This window comes from Meriones unguiculatus, chromosome 11 (genome assembly GCF_030254825.1).
Source record: "Meriones unguiculatus strain TT.TT164.6M chromosome 11, Bangor_MerUng_6.1, whole genome shotgun sequence".
Classification (NCBI taxonomy): domain Eukaryota; kingdom Metazoa; phylum Chordata; class Mammalia; order Rodentia; family Muridae; genus Meriones; species Meriones unguiculatus.
Genome location: NC_083359.1, coordinates 18,961,604 through 18,980,278, shown reverse-complemented (window position 1 = coordinate 18,980,278; position 18,675 = coordinate 18,961,604). Strand labels below are relative to the sequence as shown.

The following is an 18,675-nucleotide window of genomic DNA, read 5'->3' as shown; positions in this document are numbered from 1 at the left end:
AACAGCAGCGGCCTTTCAGCATAGAGCTTCAAGAGTCCCAGCATACATGAGTCTCCAGTTCCCACTCCAGGACAGTTGGGGTCTTGGAGGCTAGGCAACAAGACTGCGCCTCACAGAAGCCTGTGGCCCCTGTGTCAGGGAAGCCACCAAGTGCCTTGCATCTCTGATAGAATTAGTTACTGCCTATCCATGTAGTAAATTTTAAGTAGGAATATGAACTCTGTACATACACTAGTTCTGGAGGCTGGAGAGGTGGCTCAGCAGTTAAGAGCAGTGTCTGCTCTTGAGAAGACCTGGGTTCAGTTCCTAACACCCACATGGTGGCTCATAACTTGTATGTAATTGTAGTTGCAAAAAAGCTAGTCTTCTGGCCTCCATAGGGTACCAGGTAGGCACATGGTACAGTTATACATGCAGGCGTATAACACTCCTACACATAAATTAATTAAAAACAAAAACCCCGAGTCCTCCCACTTGACAAGACTTTGAAGCATTTCAAGCTTAAAGTTCTCCTATAAAAAGCCCTATTCTGTAGTAAGAGGCATGTAGCTGTTGGTCAGTGAAACTCAAGTCTGGCCAGCAATAAGGAGAAGGGCTGTGAATATATTTGCTCAAAGTTATAAAACAGCATTCAGTTCTAACGGGCTATTTACAGTGGAGAATGGATACATACAGTCGAGACTGTACAGTGGGAGGTGGCCATAGCTGGAATCCCCTGGTTTGAGGGAGTAGAAAGATGTCTGATTTTGGTGGCCAAGGCCTTTGCTACTTAGTCAGAGCCAAGTGTAAACAGAAAGACAGCAGAACACAGCAGCTAGTCCTCGTACAGCCAAGGAAGCATAAGCTGGTTCACAGCCTTCCCTTGGCTTCTGCCTGGCAGCCTGGGCCTCTTGGTAGTGCTGGTCTGAGGGGCATCACAATCCACTGAAGCCAGTCCTACCAAGGCACGCCAAGGCCCATGGGTAGGTAACACCTTCCAGAAAGTTCCTTGGAATCAGAATATGATACGTTTCCCATCTGCTGGATTCTGTTCCATGGGACAGTAGGGACACTTCAGCCTGCAAGGAAAGGCAAAGCAAGACCATCTCAGGGCCAGCCAGGAAAGCCAGGCCAGGATGCAGCCAAGTAGGGGGAACTTACTTTCCTCCATTGATGAGCTTGTTGAGTGCATCCCGGGAGATGACGTGGCCACAGATGAGCTTGATAGGGGGGTTGGAATCTGAGGTCTGCTGTCGCAGGATAGGGCATGCAAACACAGAGTGATACCAGCACTTCATGCCCAGCTCGATCTCAATCTGGGAAGGCCAGCAAAAGGCTGAGTTATACTTCCAGCCTGAGCCGTGTACCCCAGCACCTGCCTGAGGGTACCTCCCCAGCCTGGCCTTACCGGCAGCTCATCCTTGTGACTCCACACCCCAGTGCACTGCCTCTGTTCGATCACAGCTTTGATGTTCATCAGCACTGGCAGCGCCACACAGCCAGAAGCAAAGCTGAGGAACAGAGCAGAGGCTGACGCAGCTGGGATCACAGGGACCAGCACACTGTCCCAACAAGGACCGGTGGGCCAGAAGCATGTCAGATCCTCTGGAACTAGCTAATGAGCCGTGAGCCACCGATAGGGTACTGGGATCCAAACTCCAGTCCTTAGCAAGAGCACCAAAATGCTAAAGACTCACATACATTGCTATTGTTCAACTCCATATTTGCATTAGCACCTCAAAATCTGAAAAGCCCCAGTAAGAAAAACAGGCAATTGAAGTACTTGTCCAAAACAGTGGAAAGCCCCTGATACGGAACAGAGAATGGTTGAAGGCCAGAGCCTGCCTGTAGTTAAACCGGCTCTGTTGCTGGGGCACAAGGTAAGGGTGCCAACAAAGACATCTCTAAGTGAGTTCTTTCTTGAGATGACTAGGGAGCAGGGAGCCCACTGGCTGGAACCTCAGGTTGTTAGTGCAGTGCAGCCCTGCCCCAACAGACACTGTCTAGGGCCAGTGGTGACCTTGCTGGGAAATGCTGTTGTGACCCAACTCCACAGAACAGTGTAGGCAAGTGCAGCCTCTTCTCTACACCACAACTGTGCTGTGGTGGCTTGTGTTTCTTGGACCAGTCTAGGTGCTCTTTGTTTCTTTGACACCCTGTAAGTTAGCTCGTGGCAAACCTCCATCTTCTTATCTGCTAACTGGGTAAGAGGGCTTCTAACTTGGGCCTGCTGTCAAGTGAGCAGAGACCACTGCAGTACAGAGATGAAGCGGCAACCCCGTCAGGGAAGTGATGTCTTGGTGGGTTCTGAGAGGGTGGTGTAGTTGCCCAAGGGTAGCATGCAGGAGAGGTGGGCCCTCGAACTGTAAAAACCGGCAGTGCAAAGGTCTCAAGGGAAGATGCCGAGCCAGCTTAGGTCAGTGAAAGCACATGGTAGAGCCAGCACAATTGTTGCCTTTCCTGCCTTTCCCCTTGTGCTGACCTCAGGAGGCTGGGTTGTACCTGACGCTGAGGGGGGACTCCACTGAAAGCCCCAGCAGGGCACATGCATCCCGAGTGAAGGTCTCACAGATCTCGGCCCAGTGGCTGTTGTCTAAGAGGTGACAGTACGGTGACTTCTCCAAGCCCAGCCGCAGGTACACCAGGCTGCCCATCATCACCTGGATCTCTACAAGACAAGGGACAGCAGTTCAGGGAAAGCAGAGACCCTGGGCCCTACCCCAGCGAGCCACAGAATCGCAAAGTCCTCCACGGGGAAGGGGCATCTACAGGCTTCCAACTCAGTGATCCACCTGCCTCTGCTTCCTGGGGTGCCTGTTTTTTTTTCTTTTTTGGTTTTGTTTAAGACAGTTTCTCTGTGTAGCCAAATTGTGTGTCTGCCTTGTGGTCTTTAATTCTTGACTCGGGATCTTGCCGTTGCGCCACTGCCATGCTAGCTATGCCTTTGCTTTGGACTTCACTTTAGAGGCAGATGAGGGTCAAACGCCGCCCCCAGCACCCTGGGCACTTACCTCTCTGGTGCAGCCGAGCGAAGGGCTGGAAGTGTCTGGCATAGCTGAGGGCCTCCAGCTGCTTCTCAGGGCCTCCCGCTAAGAGGCGGATAAAGTGCAGCCGGTGCAGCTTGAACTCCAGTGAGCTGTTGAGTTCCATCAGGCGCTGCCTATGGGAGACAGCCCACCTGGGGAGAGAACACAGTGGAGTGGAGTGGGTGATGGCTGCAGAGGGCCCTAGGACAGTGTGACCCTAACACATGGCTGGGATGAGTCAGGCACATCTAGGTGAGATGACCGTGGGCAGGGCCCACTGTGGCACCCTTACTCCAGAGCAGGTCCCAGGTCTTGCTCGTGCAGGGCTTCCAAGATCCGATTCAGCTCCAAGAAGGGCTGCTTGAAGTCCAGGTCCACATTCAGTGTTGATTCCTGGGGAAGACGGAAGGCAGTGTCCCCAAAAGTCTGCCCATAATAACACTTAATCAGCCAAAGGTCGGCTGGAGAAAGGCAAGGAACCGTGGTCGGCTAATATGAGCCCCTGTCTGTCCATCCTGCAGAGGCTGAGCGCCAGCCACAGTGCACCCTTCCCTCTGCTGCACAGAGGCCCCAGGCCTGGCACTGAATGGCCTAGTGAGAAAAAATTTTTTAAATAATTTTATATTTGAAGGTGTCAGATCCCTTGGAATTGGCGGTGTAGACAGTTGTGAGCTGCTATGTAAGCTGGGAATTGAACCTGGGTCCTTTTGAAGGACAATGCTCTTAACCACTGAGCTATCTCTCCAGCCACGAGAAAATATTTTTTTTAATCCGCCTAATTACATTAAGGCAAAGACTCCTGTTCCTGGTGTGCTTAGCACCGAACTAGTGCTATTTGTCATTTTACTGATCCCCTTAAAAAGGACAGCAAGCCTTGCTCCACACCATTGTGGGCAACCAACTCGGAACAGGGATCAGCAACTTTTTTGTCAGATACGGTTGGAGCGAGCTCCTGCTTTGTAGTAGGGACCAAGTTCCTTTTTAGCATAAATATAAACAATGTCAGTGATTAGGCCTCCAGGAGGGTCTTGCATACTAAAATAGTCAAGAATATCCGGGACTAGATAGAAATGGGCAGAAAAATGCAATGGGCTGGACAGAGTGGTAGTGTGCACACCCATAATCCCAGGGTTTAGGAGACTGAGGCAGGAGGCTAACAATGAAGCTAGCCTGGGTTACGCAAGCAGGTCCATCGCAAACAGCAGGAGAGAGAGGCCCTGCACTCCGAGGCCAATGTTACCTGGCACAGCTCCTCAGCCACACTGAGCATGCCCTGCTGGTACAGGTGCTCCACAATGGCCATCTGCAGGATCTGCTGCTGCTTCTCGCGTGAGTCCCACACAGCATCGGAGACCACGCCGCAGATCTCAGAGTCGAAGTTCTGAGAGAGAAGAGACGGTCTATGACTCGGGCACTCACACTCATGTTCCTGCCAAGCCAGCACACACAAGCTCTAGGTGTTTCCACCCCTCGACCCTGGGCCACCCACACACTCACCCTGTCAATGGCTTTGCCCACTCGGGAGACACTGCTGTGAATATCCTTATGGTCTGAAGCCAGTTTCTGGACTGTGTCTTTGATCTTCCGACAGCACTGGGACATCACAAGGGAGAGGGTGGCTGAGAGAGGGGTCCCCTGGAGAGCTGTAGAGACAGCAGACTGTCAGGACACAGGAGGCAAGTCCTGGGCAGCTTCCAAAGCAGCCAGTCCGCTTCCTCCTGCACGCCAGTGTGGTCGCCCAGAAGACAGCCCTGCACACAAGAGTTAAACACCTACCTCTAGCCTGTGGCCAGCCACCTTTTTTTGGATCTCACTGGCTATCCTGGAACTCACTATGTAGACCAGGGTGGCTTCTAACTCACAGAGATCTTGACTTTGACTCTAGAGTACTGAGCTTACGAGCCAATGTGGGACTTGGAAGTGGCCACATGGAACAAGCCACTGTGTGTGTGTGTTTACTTATTTTTAAGATTTTTAAGAACTTGGTGGCACACACCTTTAATCACAGCACTTGGGAGGCTGAGGCAAGTAGACCTCTGAGTTCTAGCCAGCCTGGTTTACATAGTTCCAGGCCAGCCAGGGCTATGTAGAGAGATCCTGCCTCAAAATAGACGGATGGCTAGATATATAGACAGACAGACAGAAATACATAAATAAAATAATAAGAATTTATGTAGTTAGTTGCACAAGGGTGGGGGGAGGACAAACAAAATACTTAGTTGCATGGGTGTAAGGAGGCAGCGATGCACACTGGAGCTCAGAAGACAACTTGCATGAGCGGATTCTCTCCTCCTACCATGTGGGTCCCAGGGATTAAACTCGGGTTGTCAAGCTCGGCAGCAGGTGCCTTGTACTTGCTAAACCATTTCACTAGCCCACAAGCCAGCATCTTGGTGACTTCATTTTCTTAGCTGTAAAATTCTAGGTTGCTGTGAATGCTAACTTGGTACCTGTGTGCTTTATTTCATCTTGAGTATTGGCTGTCCTGCAGGCTTTCTTGTGAACTGTCAAGTTAAACTCAAGTTACCCTGAACTCAGCAATTCTACTTCTAGGAGAAATGGAAACATGTCCACACAAAGCCATATGTGTGAAACTCTTCCTAGCATTCTTTACGAGAGCACAGAAGTAGTAACAAGCCAATTCCCATCCACTAATGGATACAGAATATCACACATGCACACAACAGGATATCAGCAATAGCAGGTATGATGTCCTGATACAACAGAAATAAAATGTGGGAACATCACAGCCCCCCCCCCAAATAAATAAAAGTCATTTGAAATTAAACTGGCAATGTTAGAAATTCCAGGTAAATTAATTTCTGTTACATTTTCTGAACGAGCTGAGGCCTTTACCACCTTCAAGGAAGCCTAGAAAGGCACAACCAAGACTGCCCGGTCGGTCTGTAAGTAGCCTAGCTACATAGCCCCTGGGATGGTCACGCACCTGCACTGGCCAGCTCGGCCCTCAGCTGGCCCACGTAGTGCAGCAGCTCCTCCAGGCTCTGCTCGCAGTGCTGCCCATAGGTCAGGAACTTGTGCAGGACCTTATCCAGCTCCCTCTCCACACACGCACACTGCTCCATGGCGGCCTCTGCCTAGTGACGACAACGGGGTCAGGCCAACGTGCATCTGCTGGGGGCCTCCGACAGCACTTCTTCAGCTCGCCCTCACCCCTCCTGAATGATACATCAGTGCCCTGCTACACAACGTGCTTCCCAGCCACGCTCAGTGAGATGGCAGACAGCAGCTGGCCTAAGGACAGAGTTGATTTCAACTGTAAAAGAAAAATTACTGTCAGCTGGGCATGCCAACACACGCCTTTTATCCCAGCACTTTTTCCCAGAAGACGCAGGTGGATTTCTGAGTTTGAGGCCGGCCTGGTCTACAAATTGAGTTCCAGGACAGCTAGGGCTGTTACACAGAGAAACTCTTGTCTTAAAAACAAAACAAAATTACTGTCTTAAACTTTTTGCTTTGTTATCCTAGTTCAGCCCCCGAAATACACATCTTTTAAAAGATGTATAATTTCTGTGTGTGTCTGTGGGTGCCAGAGGAAGTCAGAGTGGGATCCCGATCACCAGGCAGTGGTGGCACACACTTCTAATTACAGCACTTGGAAGGCAGAAGCAGGTGAATCTCCATGAGCTGTTGGCCAGCCTTATCTGTGCGAGTTCCAGGGCACCTAGGGCTACACAGAGAATCCCTGTCTCAAAACCCTCCTCACCACAAAAGAAGTAAGCTTCGGGTATCTTGGAACTGGAGAGCTGCTCCATATGGGTTCTGGAAACCAACTGGTCCTCTGCAGGAGCAGCAAGACCCCATGACTACTGAGCCATCCCTCCAGGCATCCCTTTTTAATGCACAGAGCAACCTTGAGCATCATCCTCAAGAAAGCTGTCTACTTCCTTTTAGAATGGGTCTCTCACTAGCTTGGAGCTCACGAGTTGGATCAGGCCAGCCAGCCAATGAGCCCGAGATCCTCTGGAGAGCTCCCGGTGCTGATTACAAGTAGGAACCACCACATCCAACATTGCTTTACGAGTATTGAAGTGTATGGATGTTTTGCTTCATGTATATATGTGAACCACGTTTATACAATGCCTGCAGAAGCCAGAGGACACTGGATCCCTTTTCAGGCAGTTATGAGCCACCCTGTGGATGCTGGGAAATCAAACCTGGGCTTTCTGAGTACACCAGTGCTCTTAGCTGCTGAGCCATCTCTCCAGCCTCAACAAGTGGCTTAAAAAAAAGGGGGGGGGGCTGGAGAGATTGCGCAGAGGTTAAGAGCATTGGCTATACATCCAAAGGTCCTGAGTTCAATTCCCAGCAACCACATGGTGGCTCATAACCATCTATAATAAGATTTGATGCCCTTTTCTGGCCTGCAGGCTTACATGCAGGAGAATACTGTATAAATAATAAAAAATATATATATTTAAAAGCAAAACAAAAAGGATTCTGGGTGTCATACTCAGGTCCTTACAGGACACATGCTTCAAAGACTGAGCCTCTGACAAACCCTCAGTTCTTAATCAAGACTGGCCTCGCCAGTTCCTCAGCAGAGTATATGAAAGAAAAACCTAGGCTCCTGGTTGCATGTATTTTCATATACTCACTATGGCCACCTTCTCTTGCAGTTGGTGGAACTGGTTTTTCATGTACTGCAGGGAGATAAGCCATGAAGACAGTCCTTGAATAGGTGTTAATTTCAAGTGCAGCTTTGGGAATAACTGCCCATTATGGGGGCTGTTTGGGCCTCCCCATCGCTTAGTTAATGACTTCTCCTTATGTCTGGACAGCCAGAACCCTTGCTCTCACCACGCCAGGCCCTGGAACCTCCCTGGTTGAGTCCTCCAGCCCAACTCCTCAGTTGTCATAGGTGGCTGGCCCAAGCCTCACCTGCCTGGCTCCCTCCACACTCTCTCTGTACCCTTAGTTCTGATCACTGAGTGATGATGACCGAGGGCCTGTCTCCCTGCCACACCAGGGTGCTCTCTTGCTCTACTGTGCCATGGAGGGCTATGTGTGGTATTTGTGTGTGATGTGCATGCAAGTGTCTGAGTACAGGCACACATGTGCATGCCACAGTGTGGGCACAGAGGTCAGAGGGTAGCCTTGCGTAGGTTCTCACATTCCACCTTGTTTGTTGTTCACTACTGCCTATTCCAGGCTAGCTGGCTTGGGAGCCTCCAGCAATTGTCCTGTCTCGATGAAGGAATGAGATGCTGGGATTAGTTATCCCCTACCATCCCTGGCTTCCTGTGAGTTCTGGGAATTCTCAGGTCCTTATGCTTGTCTAGCAACACTGAGCCAGCACCCAGCTCACAGCTGACACCTTACTCCACCTCCTCCTTACTGCAGGCTTCCTCCTAACCCTCTCCCCTCTGCTGCCCCATTTTTGAGTAGCCTGCAATGTGGAGTACACAGATAATCCTCAGAATGGCAGCAACAGATCTTCTGCACCCACAAAGGACTAGAAATAAGAGGACTGAGTTATGTGTCCCTCTGAAGGGGTCGATGAAGCCAGCTATCTCTCAAAAGTGACATCACAAGAAGCAGATGTCCACAGTGACCCTGGGCTCTCCCCACTTCCTCCACTCTCCTAGTCCACAAGTACCACCCATCTTGGCTTTCCCCTCTCAGCCATTATCTCCCTTCCAGATGGGGAGCAAATGACAGGGAAATAGTGCTGGGCGTTGGCTGATACTATCTTCCACAATAAAATCTGTGATCACACCATCCAGAGATTGATCGCCCCCCAAACCCAAACTACAGTCATAAGATATGATGGGTAAAATGTAACAGGGGCTCTTGTATAAAATGATATAATTATTTTGCTTGGTAATAACTAACATTCCCCAGAGGCTCCTTATGTGCTCCAATGACTTCAACCCATTAACTCATTCACTTTTCTCACAACACTATGAGGTAGGTATGGTTATTAGACCCACTTTGCAGCTGAGAAAATGAGACAGGGAAAGATAAAATAAACGCCCCAAGGCCACACAGCTAACAATGGAGGAGTGAGAACAGAAGGAAGCCTGCTATCTGGTTCTTGGCTGAGGCCTTCTCCTTAAGTGCTTTGCATAACAGCTTACTTCCCAGCAAGAAAGAAAGTGGTGAGTACGCTGGGATGAATTCTGTAGGGTCTGTCAGTTACAACAACAAACAGGAGCACAAACTGCCAGCTCAGCAAGATGGCAAGAAGAGTGGCTGCCAAGAGGGTCTGGATACCAGAGCCACAATTTATTAAAGATTATCGTGGCTCAAGGACAGGACCTCATCATGGCCAAAATGTCTGGCCCTGTCAGATACCAACTGATATTAGGACCATCAGAGGGAAACCCTGAAACCACGAAAAAAGCAGAGGACGAGCCAGGCAAATGGCTCAGTGGGTAAGATGCTTGCCACACAGACTGGTGATCTGAATATGATCCACAGGTGGAAGGAGCCCACAAAGCTGTCCTCTTTCTGCTAAATGCAGCACTCAGGCCACATTCATGGCATTCAGGCCTGCCCCCCAAAATAATTAAATATATAATTTTTAAGGCTGAGAGAAGCCAGGTGTGGTACATACCTTTAAGTTTAGTGATTGGGAGGAAGAGGCAGACCAACCACTGTCAGTTGTTGGCCAGGCTGAGCCACAGAGTAAGGAATGCACCCTGATCCCTACAAACAACAAAGCAAGGAAAGAAAGAAGAAAAAAGGCTACATGTCCAATAGACAATGTTTTGTCCTGCTTTTTAAAAATGTATTTATAGCTGGGTGTGGTGGCACACTCAGGGAGGCAGAGGCAGGCAGCTGGCTGTGAGTTCGAGGCCAGCCTGGTCTACAAAGCGGAGTCCAAGACAGCCAAGGCTACACAGAGAAACCCTGTCTCAAAAAGCAAAAAAGGAAAAAAAAAGTATTTATTACTGTGCCTTACTGGTGACAGGAGGGGGGGCCCCACATGTGCCATGTTCGGAGGACAACTTTGTGAAGTCAGTTCTCTCTTTCTGCCCTCGTGTGGGTTCCCGAGATTGAACCCAGGTCACCAGGACTATGTAGCAAGTGCCTTTACCCACCAAGACATCTTTATTATACAGAGTTCTGCCTGCACGTGTACCTAAACAGCAGAAGGCACCAGATTTTATTATAGATGGTTATAAGCCACCATGTAGTTGCTGGGAATTGAACTCAGGACGTTTGGAAGAACAGTGTTTTTAACCTCTGAGCCATCTCTCCAGCACACACACACACACACACATCTTTTTTTTTTTTTTTCTTTTTTCCCCAGACATCTTGCTGATTCTTTTTTGTTATTTTGAAATAGGGCCTCATGTAGTTCATGCTGGACTTAATGTCAGGCATGCACCCCACCAAGTGAGCTGCACCCCGAGTCCATTCGGAGATCGGCCTGCCTCTGCCTTCCAAGTGTTGGGATTAAAGGTGCACCACCATCACCCTGCTCCCCCCTCATCTTTTTGTTGTTTGAGGCAAGATCTCCCTAAATTGACCAGAATGGCCTTCAGCTCACTGTTTCTCAGACTGACCTTAAATTTGAAATCCTCCTGCATGTAAGACCTGGGGTCTCACAGCTCAGGAGTTCAAGATCGCGCCCTTCTCAGGAACTCCCACAGACCACAAGCAAGAGGTTTTTTTGTTTTGTTTTTTTCAATCACGATAGGGTCGCCCCTCCAAAGGCAGGAGACAACCCTGAGCATGCAAAGCACAGGGTCTTCATACTTAAAAATCTGGCCACTTTTGCTCTATACATTGATTGGTCAGCAAGAATAGCATGAAGATAGTTTACAGTTAGTTGTTTGCAGTTTTTGGCCGTTTTTGAGTTTTCTCAAAACAATTCACCCTGCCCTTATTTTTTTAAAAACTATCTCGGAGCAGTTCATCCTGCCCTTTGAGAGCTATCTGCCTCAGGCTTCAGTTCAAGGCTATCTCGGAGCAGTTCATCCTACCGTTCGACAGCTACGTGCCTCTGGCTTTAATTCAAGGATGGGAATAGTCACAGCTGTTTTTCTTTTACAGTTGTTTTCATTCTCGGGTGGGCTCTCACATTCAGCTTCCCAAGTAGCTGGGATTATATACCCACCAGGAATGATATTAATTTTTAATCAATGTATTGATTTTTCAGGGCCAGGACCACACACATGCTGGGCAAATGCTAAACCACTGAGCTACACCCAAAGCCCTTGCTTCTGAGTTTTTTATTTCCTTACACTCACTTCACAAGCACCCTCTGCAAGACTGAAGTTAATCTTTACCTCCCAAAAGGTCACCAGTTACCTCTCTGAAAACCAGGCTGACCTGGAATTCACAAAGATTCACCCGCTGGATTTGTGTGCCACGGCCCCTGGTTAAATCCACCTTTTCACATGGGTCCTAGGGATCCAACTCAGGCTTTTACTCACAGAGCTATTTCCCTTGTGCAGCCTTCTTGTCTGCATCACAGATTTGGTGTATCAGTCCCACACACATCTGAATCCTTCTGACTGATTGCTTATATGTGTGTCCCAGGCTAGACTACCAGCTAAGCAAAGCCTGGAGACTGTTTTCATCCTCTCCCTCCCTGCAGGGCCTGGGCCACCATAGAGCTGAGTAAACCCTGATTAAACAGTATATCCATTTCCTAGCCTTTGGAAGGCCTGAATCAAAAGCTCCCAGTGGGTAGAAAAAGATAGGAAGAAAATGTTACAAGGTTCTCACTACAGAAGCTGGAGAGATGGCTCCGTGTTTAGGAGCACTTGTTCTTGGGGATAACCCAGATTCGGTTCTCAGCACCCACATGGCAGCCAACAACCTCCTGTAACTCCAATTCCAGAGACCCTGAAGCCCTCTTCAGACACTGCGTTCATGTGGTACCCAGACACACAAGAAGGTAAAACAGCCACACACCTAAAAAAAAAAAAAAAAATCTGTTGGGTGTGGTGGTTCACACTTTTAATCCCACCACTCAGAAGGTAAAGGCAGTCAGATCTCTGCCAGCCTGGTCTACACAGTGAGTTCCAGGACAGCCAAGGCTATGTAGAGAAATATTACCTCAAAAACTAATTAAGTAATTAATTAATTAAACCTGAAGTTGGGTGTGGCGGTGCATAATTTTAATTCCCCCTAGCTCCAGGGAGGCAGAGGCAGGTACATATTTGTGTTTGTGGCCAGCCTGATCTACTTAGGAAGCTCCAGGCCTGCCTGGGCTATAGGAGACCCTGTCTCACACACAACGACAACAACACAAACAAAAGGAAAACAAAAGCTCTATCCAAACAAACTCCCCTTGTTATCACTCACTCCCACCACTTTCCCCCTCACTTGCCACACTCTACCTCCACTGGCCTTTCTGTTCCCAGGGTCCATTCAGTTCCATCTGCTTCCACCGTCTGCCCAGAACACTCTCCTCACATCTCCCCAGAGCTGGCTCCTTATTTAGGTCTCGGACATTAAGTGTCATCTTTCCCAACCACAACACAATGCCCTGTACTTTTACCCTCAAACGAATCATATCCCTGTTGACACTAGAAAGTTTCACCTCGTAACCTCTTCACCTAAAACTGAAAGGGCAGGAAAGCCCGCCATTTCCCTAGGGGGATGCTACGACCCCGACTTCACCCGCATTATAATGCAAAAGACTGGCAAACTCCTATTCATCCTTCCAAAGACCATCCTGCAGTGTCCTGCCGGGGCCCCCACCGCCCGCAGCTGGTTACCTCTGTGCCAGTCAGGTGCACTAAGATGGGACGTCTGAGTCCGGGCGACTCCTCCAGCCCTTGGAGGGTGTGGCCGACGACTGCTCCAGGCTTTGATCGGGGCGCCCCGCACCCCGGGACCCGGAGCCCGCAGGCTGTCACCTAGTCCAGCAGCCCAGCCGGCTTCCGGCGCCGCTGTCATCGGAACCGGAAGGCGCGGCGGTTGCCCCTCGGGTGGGTCCGGGCTCGCCCATGCGCGGTGTCGCTGAGCGTGGGGAGACCGGCCGTCTCACCCGCGGCTTTGCGAGGAATGCCGAATGGAATCGCTCGCAGGAGCCAGGCGGCGGTCAGCGCCTGCGCAGTGCCCGGACCCTTCGTCCCAGCGATTCGGAGCGAACCTCGGTTTCCGCGGGCCAGAACCACCGGAGGATGGTCCTGGGTTTCTACCGGAAGTTTTAGCCGGCGCACCTGCCGAGCCCAAGCCCTCAACCGCAAGCCCTATCTTCCTAAGTCTCAAAAGTCGAGGCTGGGCTAAGGGGAGCTGAGGCAGGAGGAGCGCCACGAGTTTCAGGCCAGGCTAGACTACAAAGTGAGACTGTCTCAGAAAAGAAACAAAGCTGAGTACATATAATCTTATAATTATATGAAGATCGGACGTTCAAGGGTACATAGTGAGTTAGGTCAGCCTGAGCTACTTGAGACCTTGTCTTTTTTTGTTTGTTTGTTTTGAGACCTTGTCTTAAAAAAAAAAAAGCACCAGGCATTGCTCAGCGATGGATAGTGCACGCGCATGTCCCTTGTCCCATCCGGAAAAATAAAAATGTTACATGTACGTAGCCTAAGTATTTACTGCGATGCTTTTTGAAATAGCGAATGATGTTTAAAGGAAGAGTCCTGAGGCAATGAGTAAAGTGCTTGCAATGCAAGCATGAGGGCCTGAGTCGAGACCCCAGGTTCTGTTGTTATAAAGCTGGCCCACATCTAGTGGCGCAGGCCTGTAACTGCAAGATTCCTGTAGAGTGAGGATTCCTGGGCTTGCCTGCCGCCTAAGGCAGCTGAAAAGCAGAGCTCCAGGAGCAAAGAGAGACCATATCTCAAAACAATAAGGTGGAGTGATAGAGTGAGACACCCGAAACCCTTTTCTGGCCTTCTCACACTTGCCCAGCAAGCACACCCACGTACACACATTCACATCTCTCACACACACAATTTTAAGAGCTGTTTTTGTCCTTGCCCGTCACCTAACCCTACACTTCCACAGCCCCTGGCCCCGCTGCTCTCTTTGGTAAGGGGTAAGATGGAAGGAACAGGTGTTGCATATCTGCCCTAATTAAAAAGGGTGAAGGAGCCGGGCATGGTGGTGCACGCCTGTAATCACAGCAGTCTGGGAGGCTGGTGGATCTCTGTGAGTTCGAGGCCAGCCTGATCTACAAAGTGAGTCCAGGACAGCCAGGACTACACAGAGAAACTCTGTCTCGAAAAACAAAACAGAACAAAAAAAGGTGAGGAAGCCGGGTGTAGTGGCACCCACTTTTAATCCCAGCAATGGGGAGGCAGAGTCAGGCAGATCTGCAAGTCTGAGAAAAGTAGTCTTCAGTACCTCAGACTGGCTTTAAACTCCTTGTGTCATGGAGGATAATCTCTCCACCTCCTGTATAATGGGATTACAGGAATGCACCACTACCACCACCCAGGGTCCATCCTCTAGCCCCTCTTGCCTTGGGGCAGAATAAAGAAGACTTTTTCTCAGATCTGAGGAAGACAGAGGCTTCTTTCCTGACAAGCAGCTTTTTTTTTTTTTTTTTAAGTCAGGGTTTCCTCTGTGTAGCCCTGGCTGTGCTGGTACTGGCTCTGTAGATTATGCTGGCCTCAAACTCAAAGAACTCAAATGCCCCTGCCTCACCACCGCCCACCGCCTAGCTAAAGCAACTTCCTTTTACTGCTGGTTTTCCCTCAGGGCAATTATCGTCCCCCTCTTCCCTCCTCCTCCACCTTGCACAATCTAGCATTGTTTTCTTTACAGCCTTGGCTTGAAATCATGTGTTTATGTGTTGATTCTGTCTTCTTCCCCCTATCTCCCTATCTTCATCTCCGCCTCCCCAACTTTTAGAATAAAAGTTCCACTGGGCTCAGGACTTTGTCCCCATTGCTATTGGAACAGAGTAAGCACAGAGATGCTGGGAATTGACCGACATCCTCTGCTGAATAAAAGAGGAAACTGTGGCTCACAAGCTTCTGAAACACAGCAGGGAAGAAGGCGTCTCAAAGAGGGAAGCGAGCCCGCAGGGTAGTTTTGACCCTACTAGCATCCTGGAGATGCCTAGCGGTATCTCGGGAGCCTGGGTGGTCCTGGCCCCACGCGGAAGTCGCGGGGGCGAGAAGTTGAATGAGCCCAGCTTGGGGCGAGGAGCCAGAGCTGAAGAATCCGAGCCCTAGCCCGCAGGACCTCACAAGCTTTCTAGAACGCCCCAGGCTTTCCCACTTCCTCTCCCAGGATGCCTCACCATCAAGCAGGGTGTGAACAAAGCTGGCTTCTGCCAAAACCTGGGGCAGCTCACATTTAGGCTTTTGAACCTTTGTGTCTTTCTCACGATGTGGCCATACTGTGTTATTTCACTGTTTTTTTTTTTTTTGCTGTGCATGAGTTTTCTTATTTGATTGAGTCTATGCTATGGTTCTTTCCTCGTTCAGGTTTGACTTTTGGGTTTTGTTGGAGATTGCTTCAAAATGGAATGGCCAAAAACTGTTTCTCAGTATTTTCTTTTGGGCCAATTTTCTAGGATTTTTTTTTCCGTTGTAGACCTGGCTGGCCTCGGACTCACAAATTCACAGAGATCGCCTGCCTCTCCCTCACTGAGTGCTGGAATTACAGGCATGCGCCACCATGCTCGGCCTTTTATTTTTCCAAAAAGAATGAAAAAAAAAAATCAAAGCTAGGGGAGAAACTTCAGCTGGTAAAGTGTTTGCCATGCCAGCTTGAGGACCTGAGTTCAATCCCTGGCGCCTATTAAAAAAAAAAAAGTGCTTGAAATGCTAGGACTGGAGAGGCAGAGGTAGGTGGATCCCTGGGTCTTGATAGCCAGCAAGCATAGCTGAGTTAGTGAGCCACAGATTCAGAGAGAGGGACTGAAGAATGTCCTCAGTGTTGACCTACACACAGACACACTGGAAAACTTCAATTTTTTAAGAGGGTACAGATTGTAGCCTACTTTGGCCCATAGTCAGAAGCCACGCCGAACAGCTCTTGGTTAAATTGTGTTCCTTCCTTAGGCTTTCCTTTTGTTCCATCGTTCTGCAAAAACAGGATTTATTTCTGGATCTCCAATCTCCCCATGTAAGTGTGGATTTACTTTTATACCATTTTCCTATTGTTTTTCTTCTTGTTGCTTAATAAGATATATGAAAGATATGTAATTAAATACCCCCTCATTAAAAAAAAAAAAGACACACCCTACAAGATTTTCGAGAAAGTAAATACTGTGGAGGTTACACATGGTATAACAGACTTACATTCAGGCAAAACACTCACACGTGTAAAAATAAAATCCTGTTAAAAAATGAAAATGTGAGCTGGGTGGTGGAGGTGCTTCAAAATGGAACGACCATGGAGGCCATGGAGAGTTAAGCACCCAGAGACAAGGCAGCTCCTGAAGCATGGTGTGGCCTGCATCACCCCGGGAACATGCCCTCATGCTCAGAACCTCCTACTCTCAGGCAGGTTCTCTCCCCTCCCCCTTTCTTCTTGTTCTCCTGCCTTATCTGCCCCACGGAGGCCTTGGTTGACCCCACGTCACTATGTTTAAGATCTTAAAAACAAACAAACAAAACCTCTATTTTATGTGTGTAGGTGCTTTCCCTTCAGGTATGTCTGTGCATCTTGTGCATACAGTGCTTGTGGAGGCCAGAAGAGGGCATCTGATTCCCCAGGACTGGAGTCACAGGTGGTTGTGAGCCACCTTGTGGGTGCTGGGAATAGAACCCAGGTCCTCTGGAAGAGCAGCCAGTGTCCTTCCACTAAGCCATCTCTCCAGCCCCGTGTCTTCATCATCCCCTGCCTGGCCCTGCTATCCAGAAGAGCACTCTCTAACGTAGACATGTCTCCACCCTCCACTGGAGTAAAAACTTTTATCTTTCACACCTGTGAATTGCATTTGGCCCTTGGTCTGGATAGTGGCTCAGTGCTACAGCCTTGAATTTGGCACGGACACGATTTAGAACCAGTGCCCATGAATGGCTCAGAACCAAAACATTCCCCAGGCCCTTACCTTAAAGCCATCCGTCCTAGACAGTGGAAGAGTCTGGTCACTCTTACTTTCATATTCTACCCCTCTCACCCCTACCCTCTCAGGCTGGAGCCAGAGCAGTCTGAAGGAAAATGGAGGCCACCCTTGCTCCCCCTGATTTGGCAATGCTCACAGCCCAATGGAGTCAGGCAAGGTAACAGAGCAGTGTAGAAAAGCCTGGTGGAGACAGTAGGGGAGAGGCTCTGCACAGGATCTTTTTCTCTAAGAAGCAAAGATCCAAGTACTGGCTACCTGTGTGTGGTATCATGAACACAGGGCTCCTCCACAAGGAGCCCCAGCTACCTTCCCAGACAAGCCCAGAACCTACTCAGCCCTCTCCCCTTCATTCATTCCCCCAAAGGCTCCAGAAAATACAATCTCCTCTTCCTATAGATTTTGGTTTGTGCCAGGACAGCCTAGAGTGGCCTATCCAGAAAGCCAAGAGCTGCTGCCAAGATCACTGAAGCTGTGAGGTCTTGGAGGACTGTCAGTATGAAGAGACAGGCTAAGAGGAAAAAGCACTGGGTGAACATGAGGGATCCCAGGCAGAGCACTGGGAATAGTAAATAGTGAGGTGCTCACTGGATTTCCACATAAACTGGCAGGGCCAGGGGTCCTCCAGAGGCAACAGGGATGGACTTCTCCAGTAGCTCTGACAGTGACTTCTATGACCAGCTGGCCCCAGAGCCACCCAGCCTGCTTGGGGACCAGGGAACTGGTTTGCCGAGCAAGGATGAGCTAACAAGAGATCTAGTTCTGGGCTGCCCTCCCCCTCTACATCTGGGCCTGGCCTTGGTTTCTGGCACCACTGCCAAGTTTTGGTACCGCCCACCCACCCCCGCTGGCTCTACTGGCCAGCCCAGGTTGTAATTGCTGGGTGGGGAGCTGCACTGTGGAGTGGGTACACCAAAAGGTGGGCACGTGGGCACTGGCCCGACTGGCTCCAGGCCCTGGGGAGGAAGTAACTCAGACTTCAGGCTAACACCTGACTCGTTAGGGGAAGCCTTTCCAGGGACCCAGCAGCCCAGAGACTTGCATTTGTAGGGACTTATCATGGTCTGTGGGGACTAGCTTGCCTAACCACCCAGGAGCTGGCTTCAAAGGCCAGGGCCCCAAACACACACCCCCTGGACGCACCTGCCACTCACAGATCATAAACACAGCATCCCTACAACAGACAGTTCACACACCCAATCCTCCACCCTGAAAAAGGTGGGGCGTGTCAGTCAGCTCAGGTGTCACAGCCCGCAGCTGGTCATCTAAACCCTGGCACCTACTTGCTGGACCTCCAGGCTCACAGGCACGGCCTGAGAGCTAGAGCTGTGTGACAGAACTGGAAAAAGGATTCTTGAATGGTTCCAAGGAAGGGAATGGAGGCAAATAAATGTCTGTGTTCAGTTGGGCAGGTGGATCTCTGTGAGTTCAAGGTCAACATGTCTACATATTAATTTCCAGGACAACTAGAGTTACATAGAGATCCTGTCTCAAAAATCCAAACAAAATGGCTAGTATCTCCCCTAGAGCAGGGAAGCACACTGAATTTGCCTTGTGTCCCCAAGACCAGAAAGACCCAATAAAGCTATATATTCTAGGCATATACAGTAAGTCTGCAGTAGCTATTCCCATGATGCATCTGTAACAAAGCGGTTTCTCTGTAGAGGAAGAGAGCCCAAAGCGGAAGCACAGGCGTACAGGCACTTAGCAGGG

General features: G+C 49.7%; 1 protein-coding gene across 3 annotated transcripts; it reads right to left on the bottom strand.

The window, feature by feature from the left end:
- Positions 1-583: 583 nt before the first annotated feature.
- Rmnd5b (required for meiotic nuclear division 5 homolog B) lies at positions 584-12,979 on the bottom strand. Of its 3 annotated transcripts, none has more exons than XM_021638878.2 (10): positions 12,707-12,979; positions 5,953-6,099; positions 4,503-4,648; positions 4,246-4,386; positions 3,298-3,398; positions 2,991-3,157; positions 2,482-2,647; positions 1,388-1,490; positions 1,141-1,295; positions 584-1,058 (listed from the first exon to the last, which is right to left on the bottom strand). In XM_021638878.2, exons 1-10 carry the CDS (start codon positions 12,885-12,887, stop codon positions 995-997), a joined length of 1,371 nt encoding a protein of 456 aa, XP_021494553.1. In that variant the 5' UTR covers positions 12,888-12,979; the 3' UTR covers positions 584-994. The 3 variants fall into 3 exon arrangements, with proteins under 3 accessions (XP_021494553.1, XP_021494555.1, XP_021494554.1); XM_021638880.2 differs by having other exon boundaries at positions 5,953-6,282; positions 12,707-12,845; XM_021638879.2 differs by having other exon boundaries at positions 5,953-6,103; positions 12,707-12,839.
- Between the last annotated feature and the right edge of the window lie 5,696 nt (positions 12,980-18,675).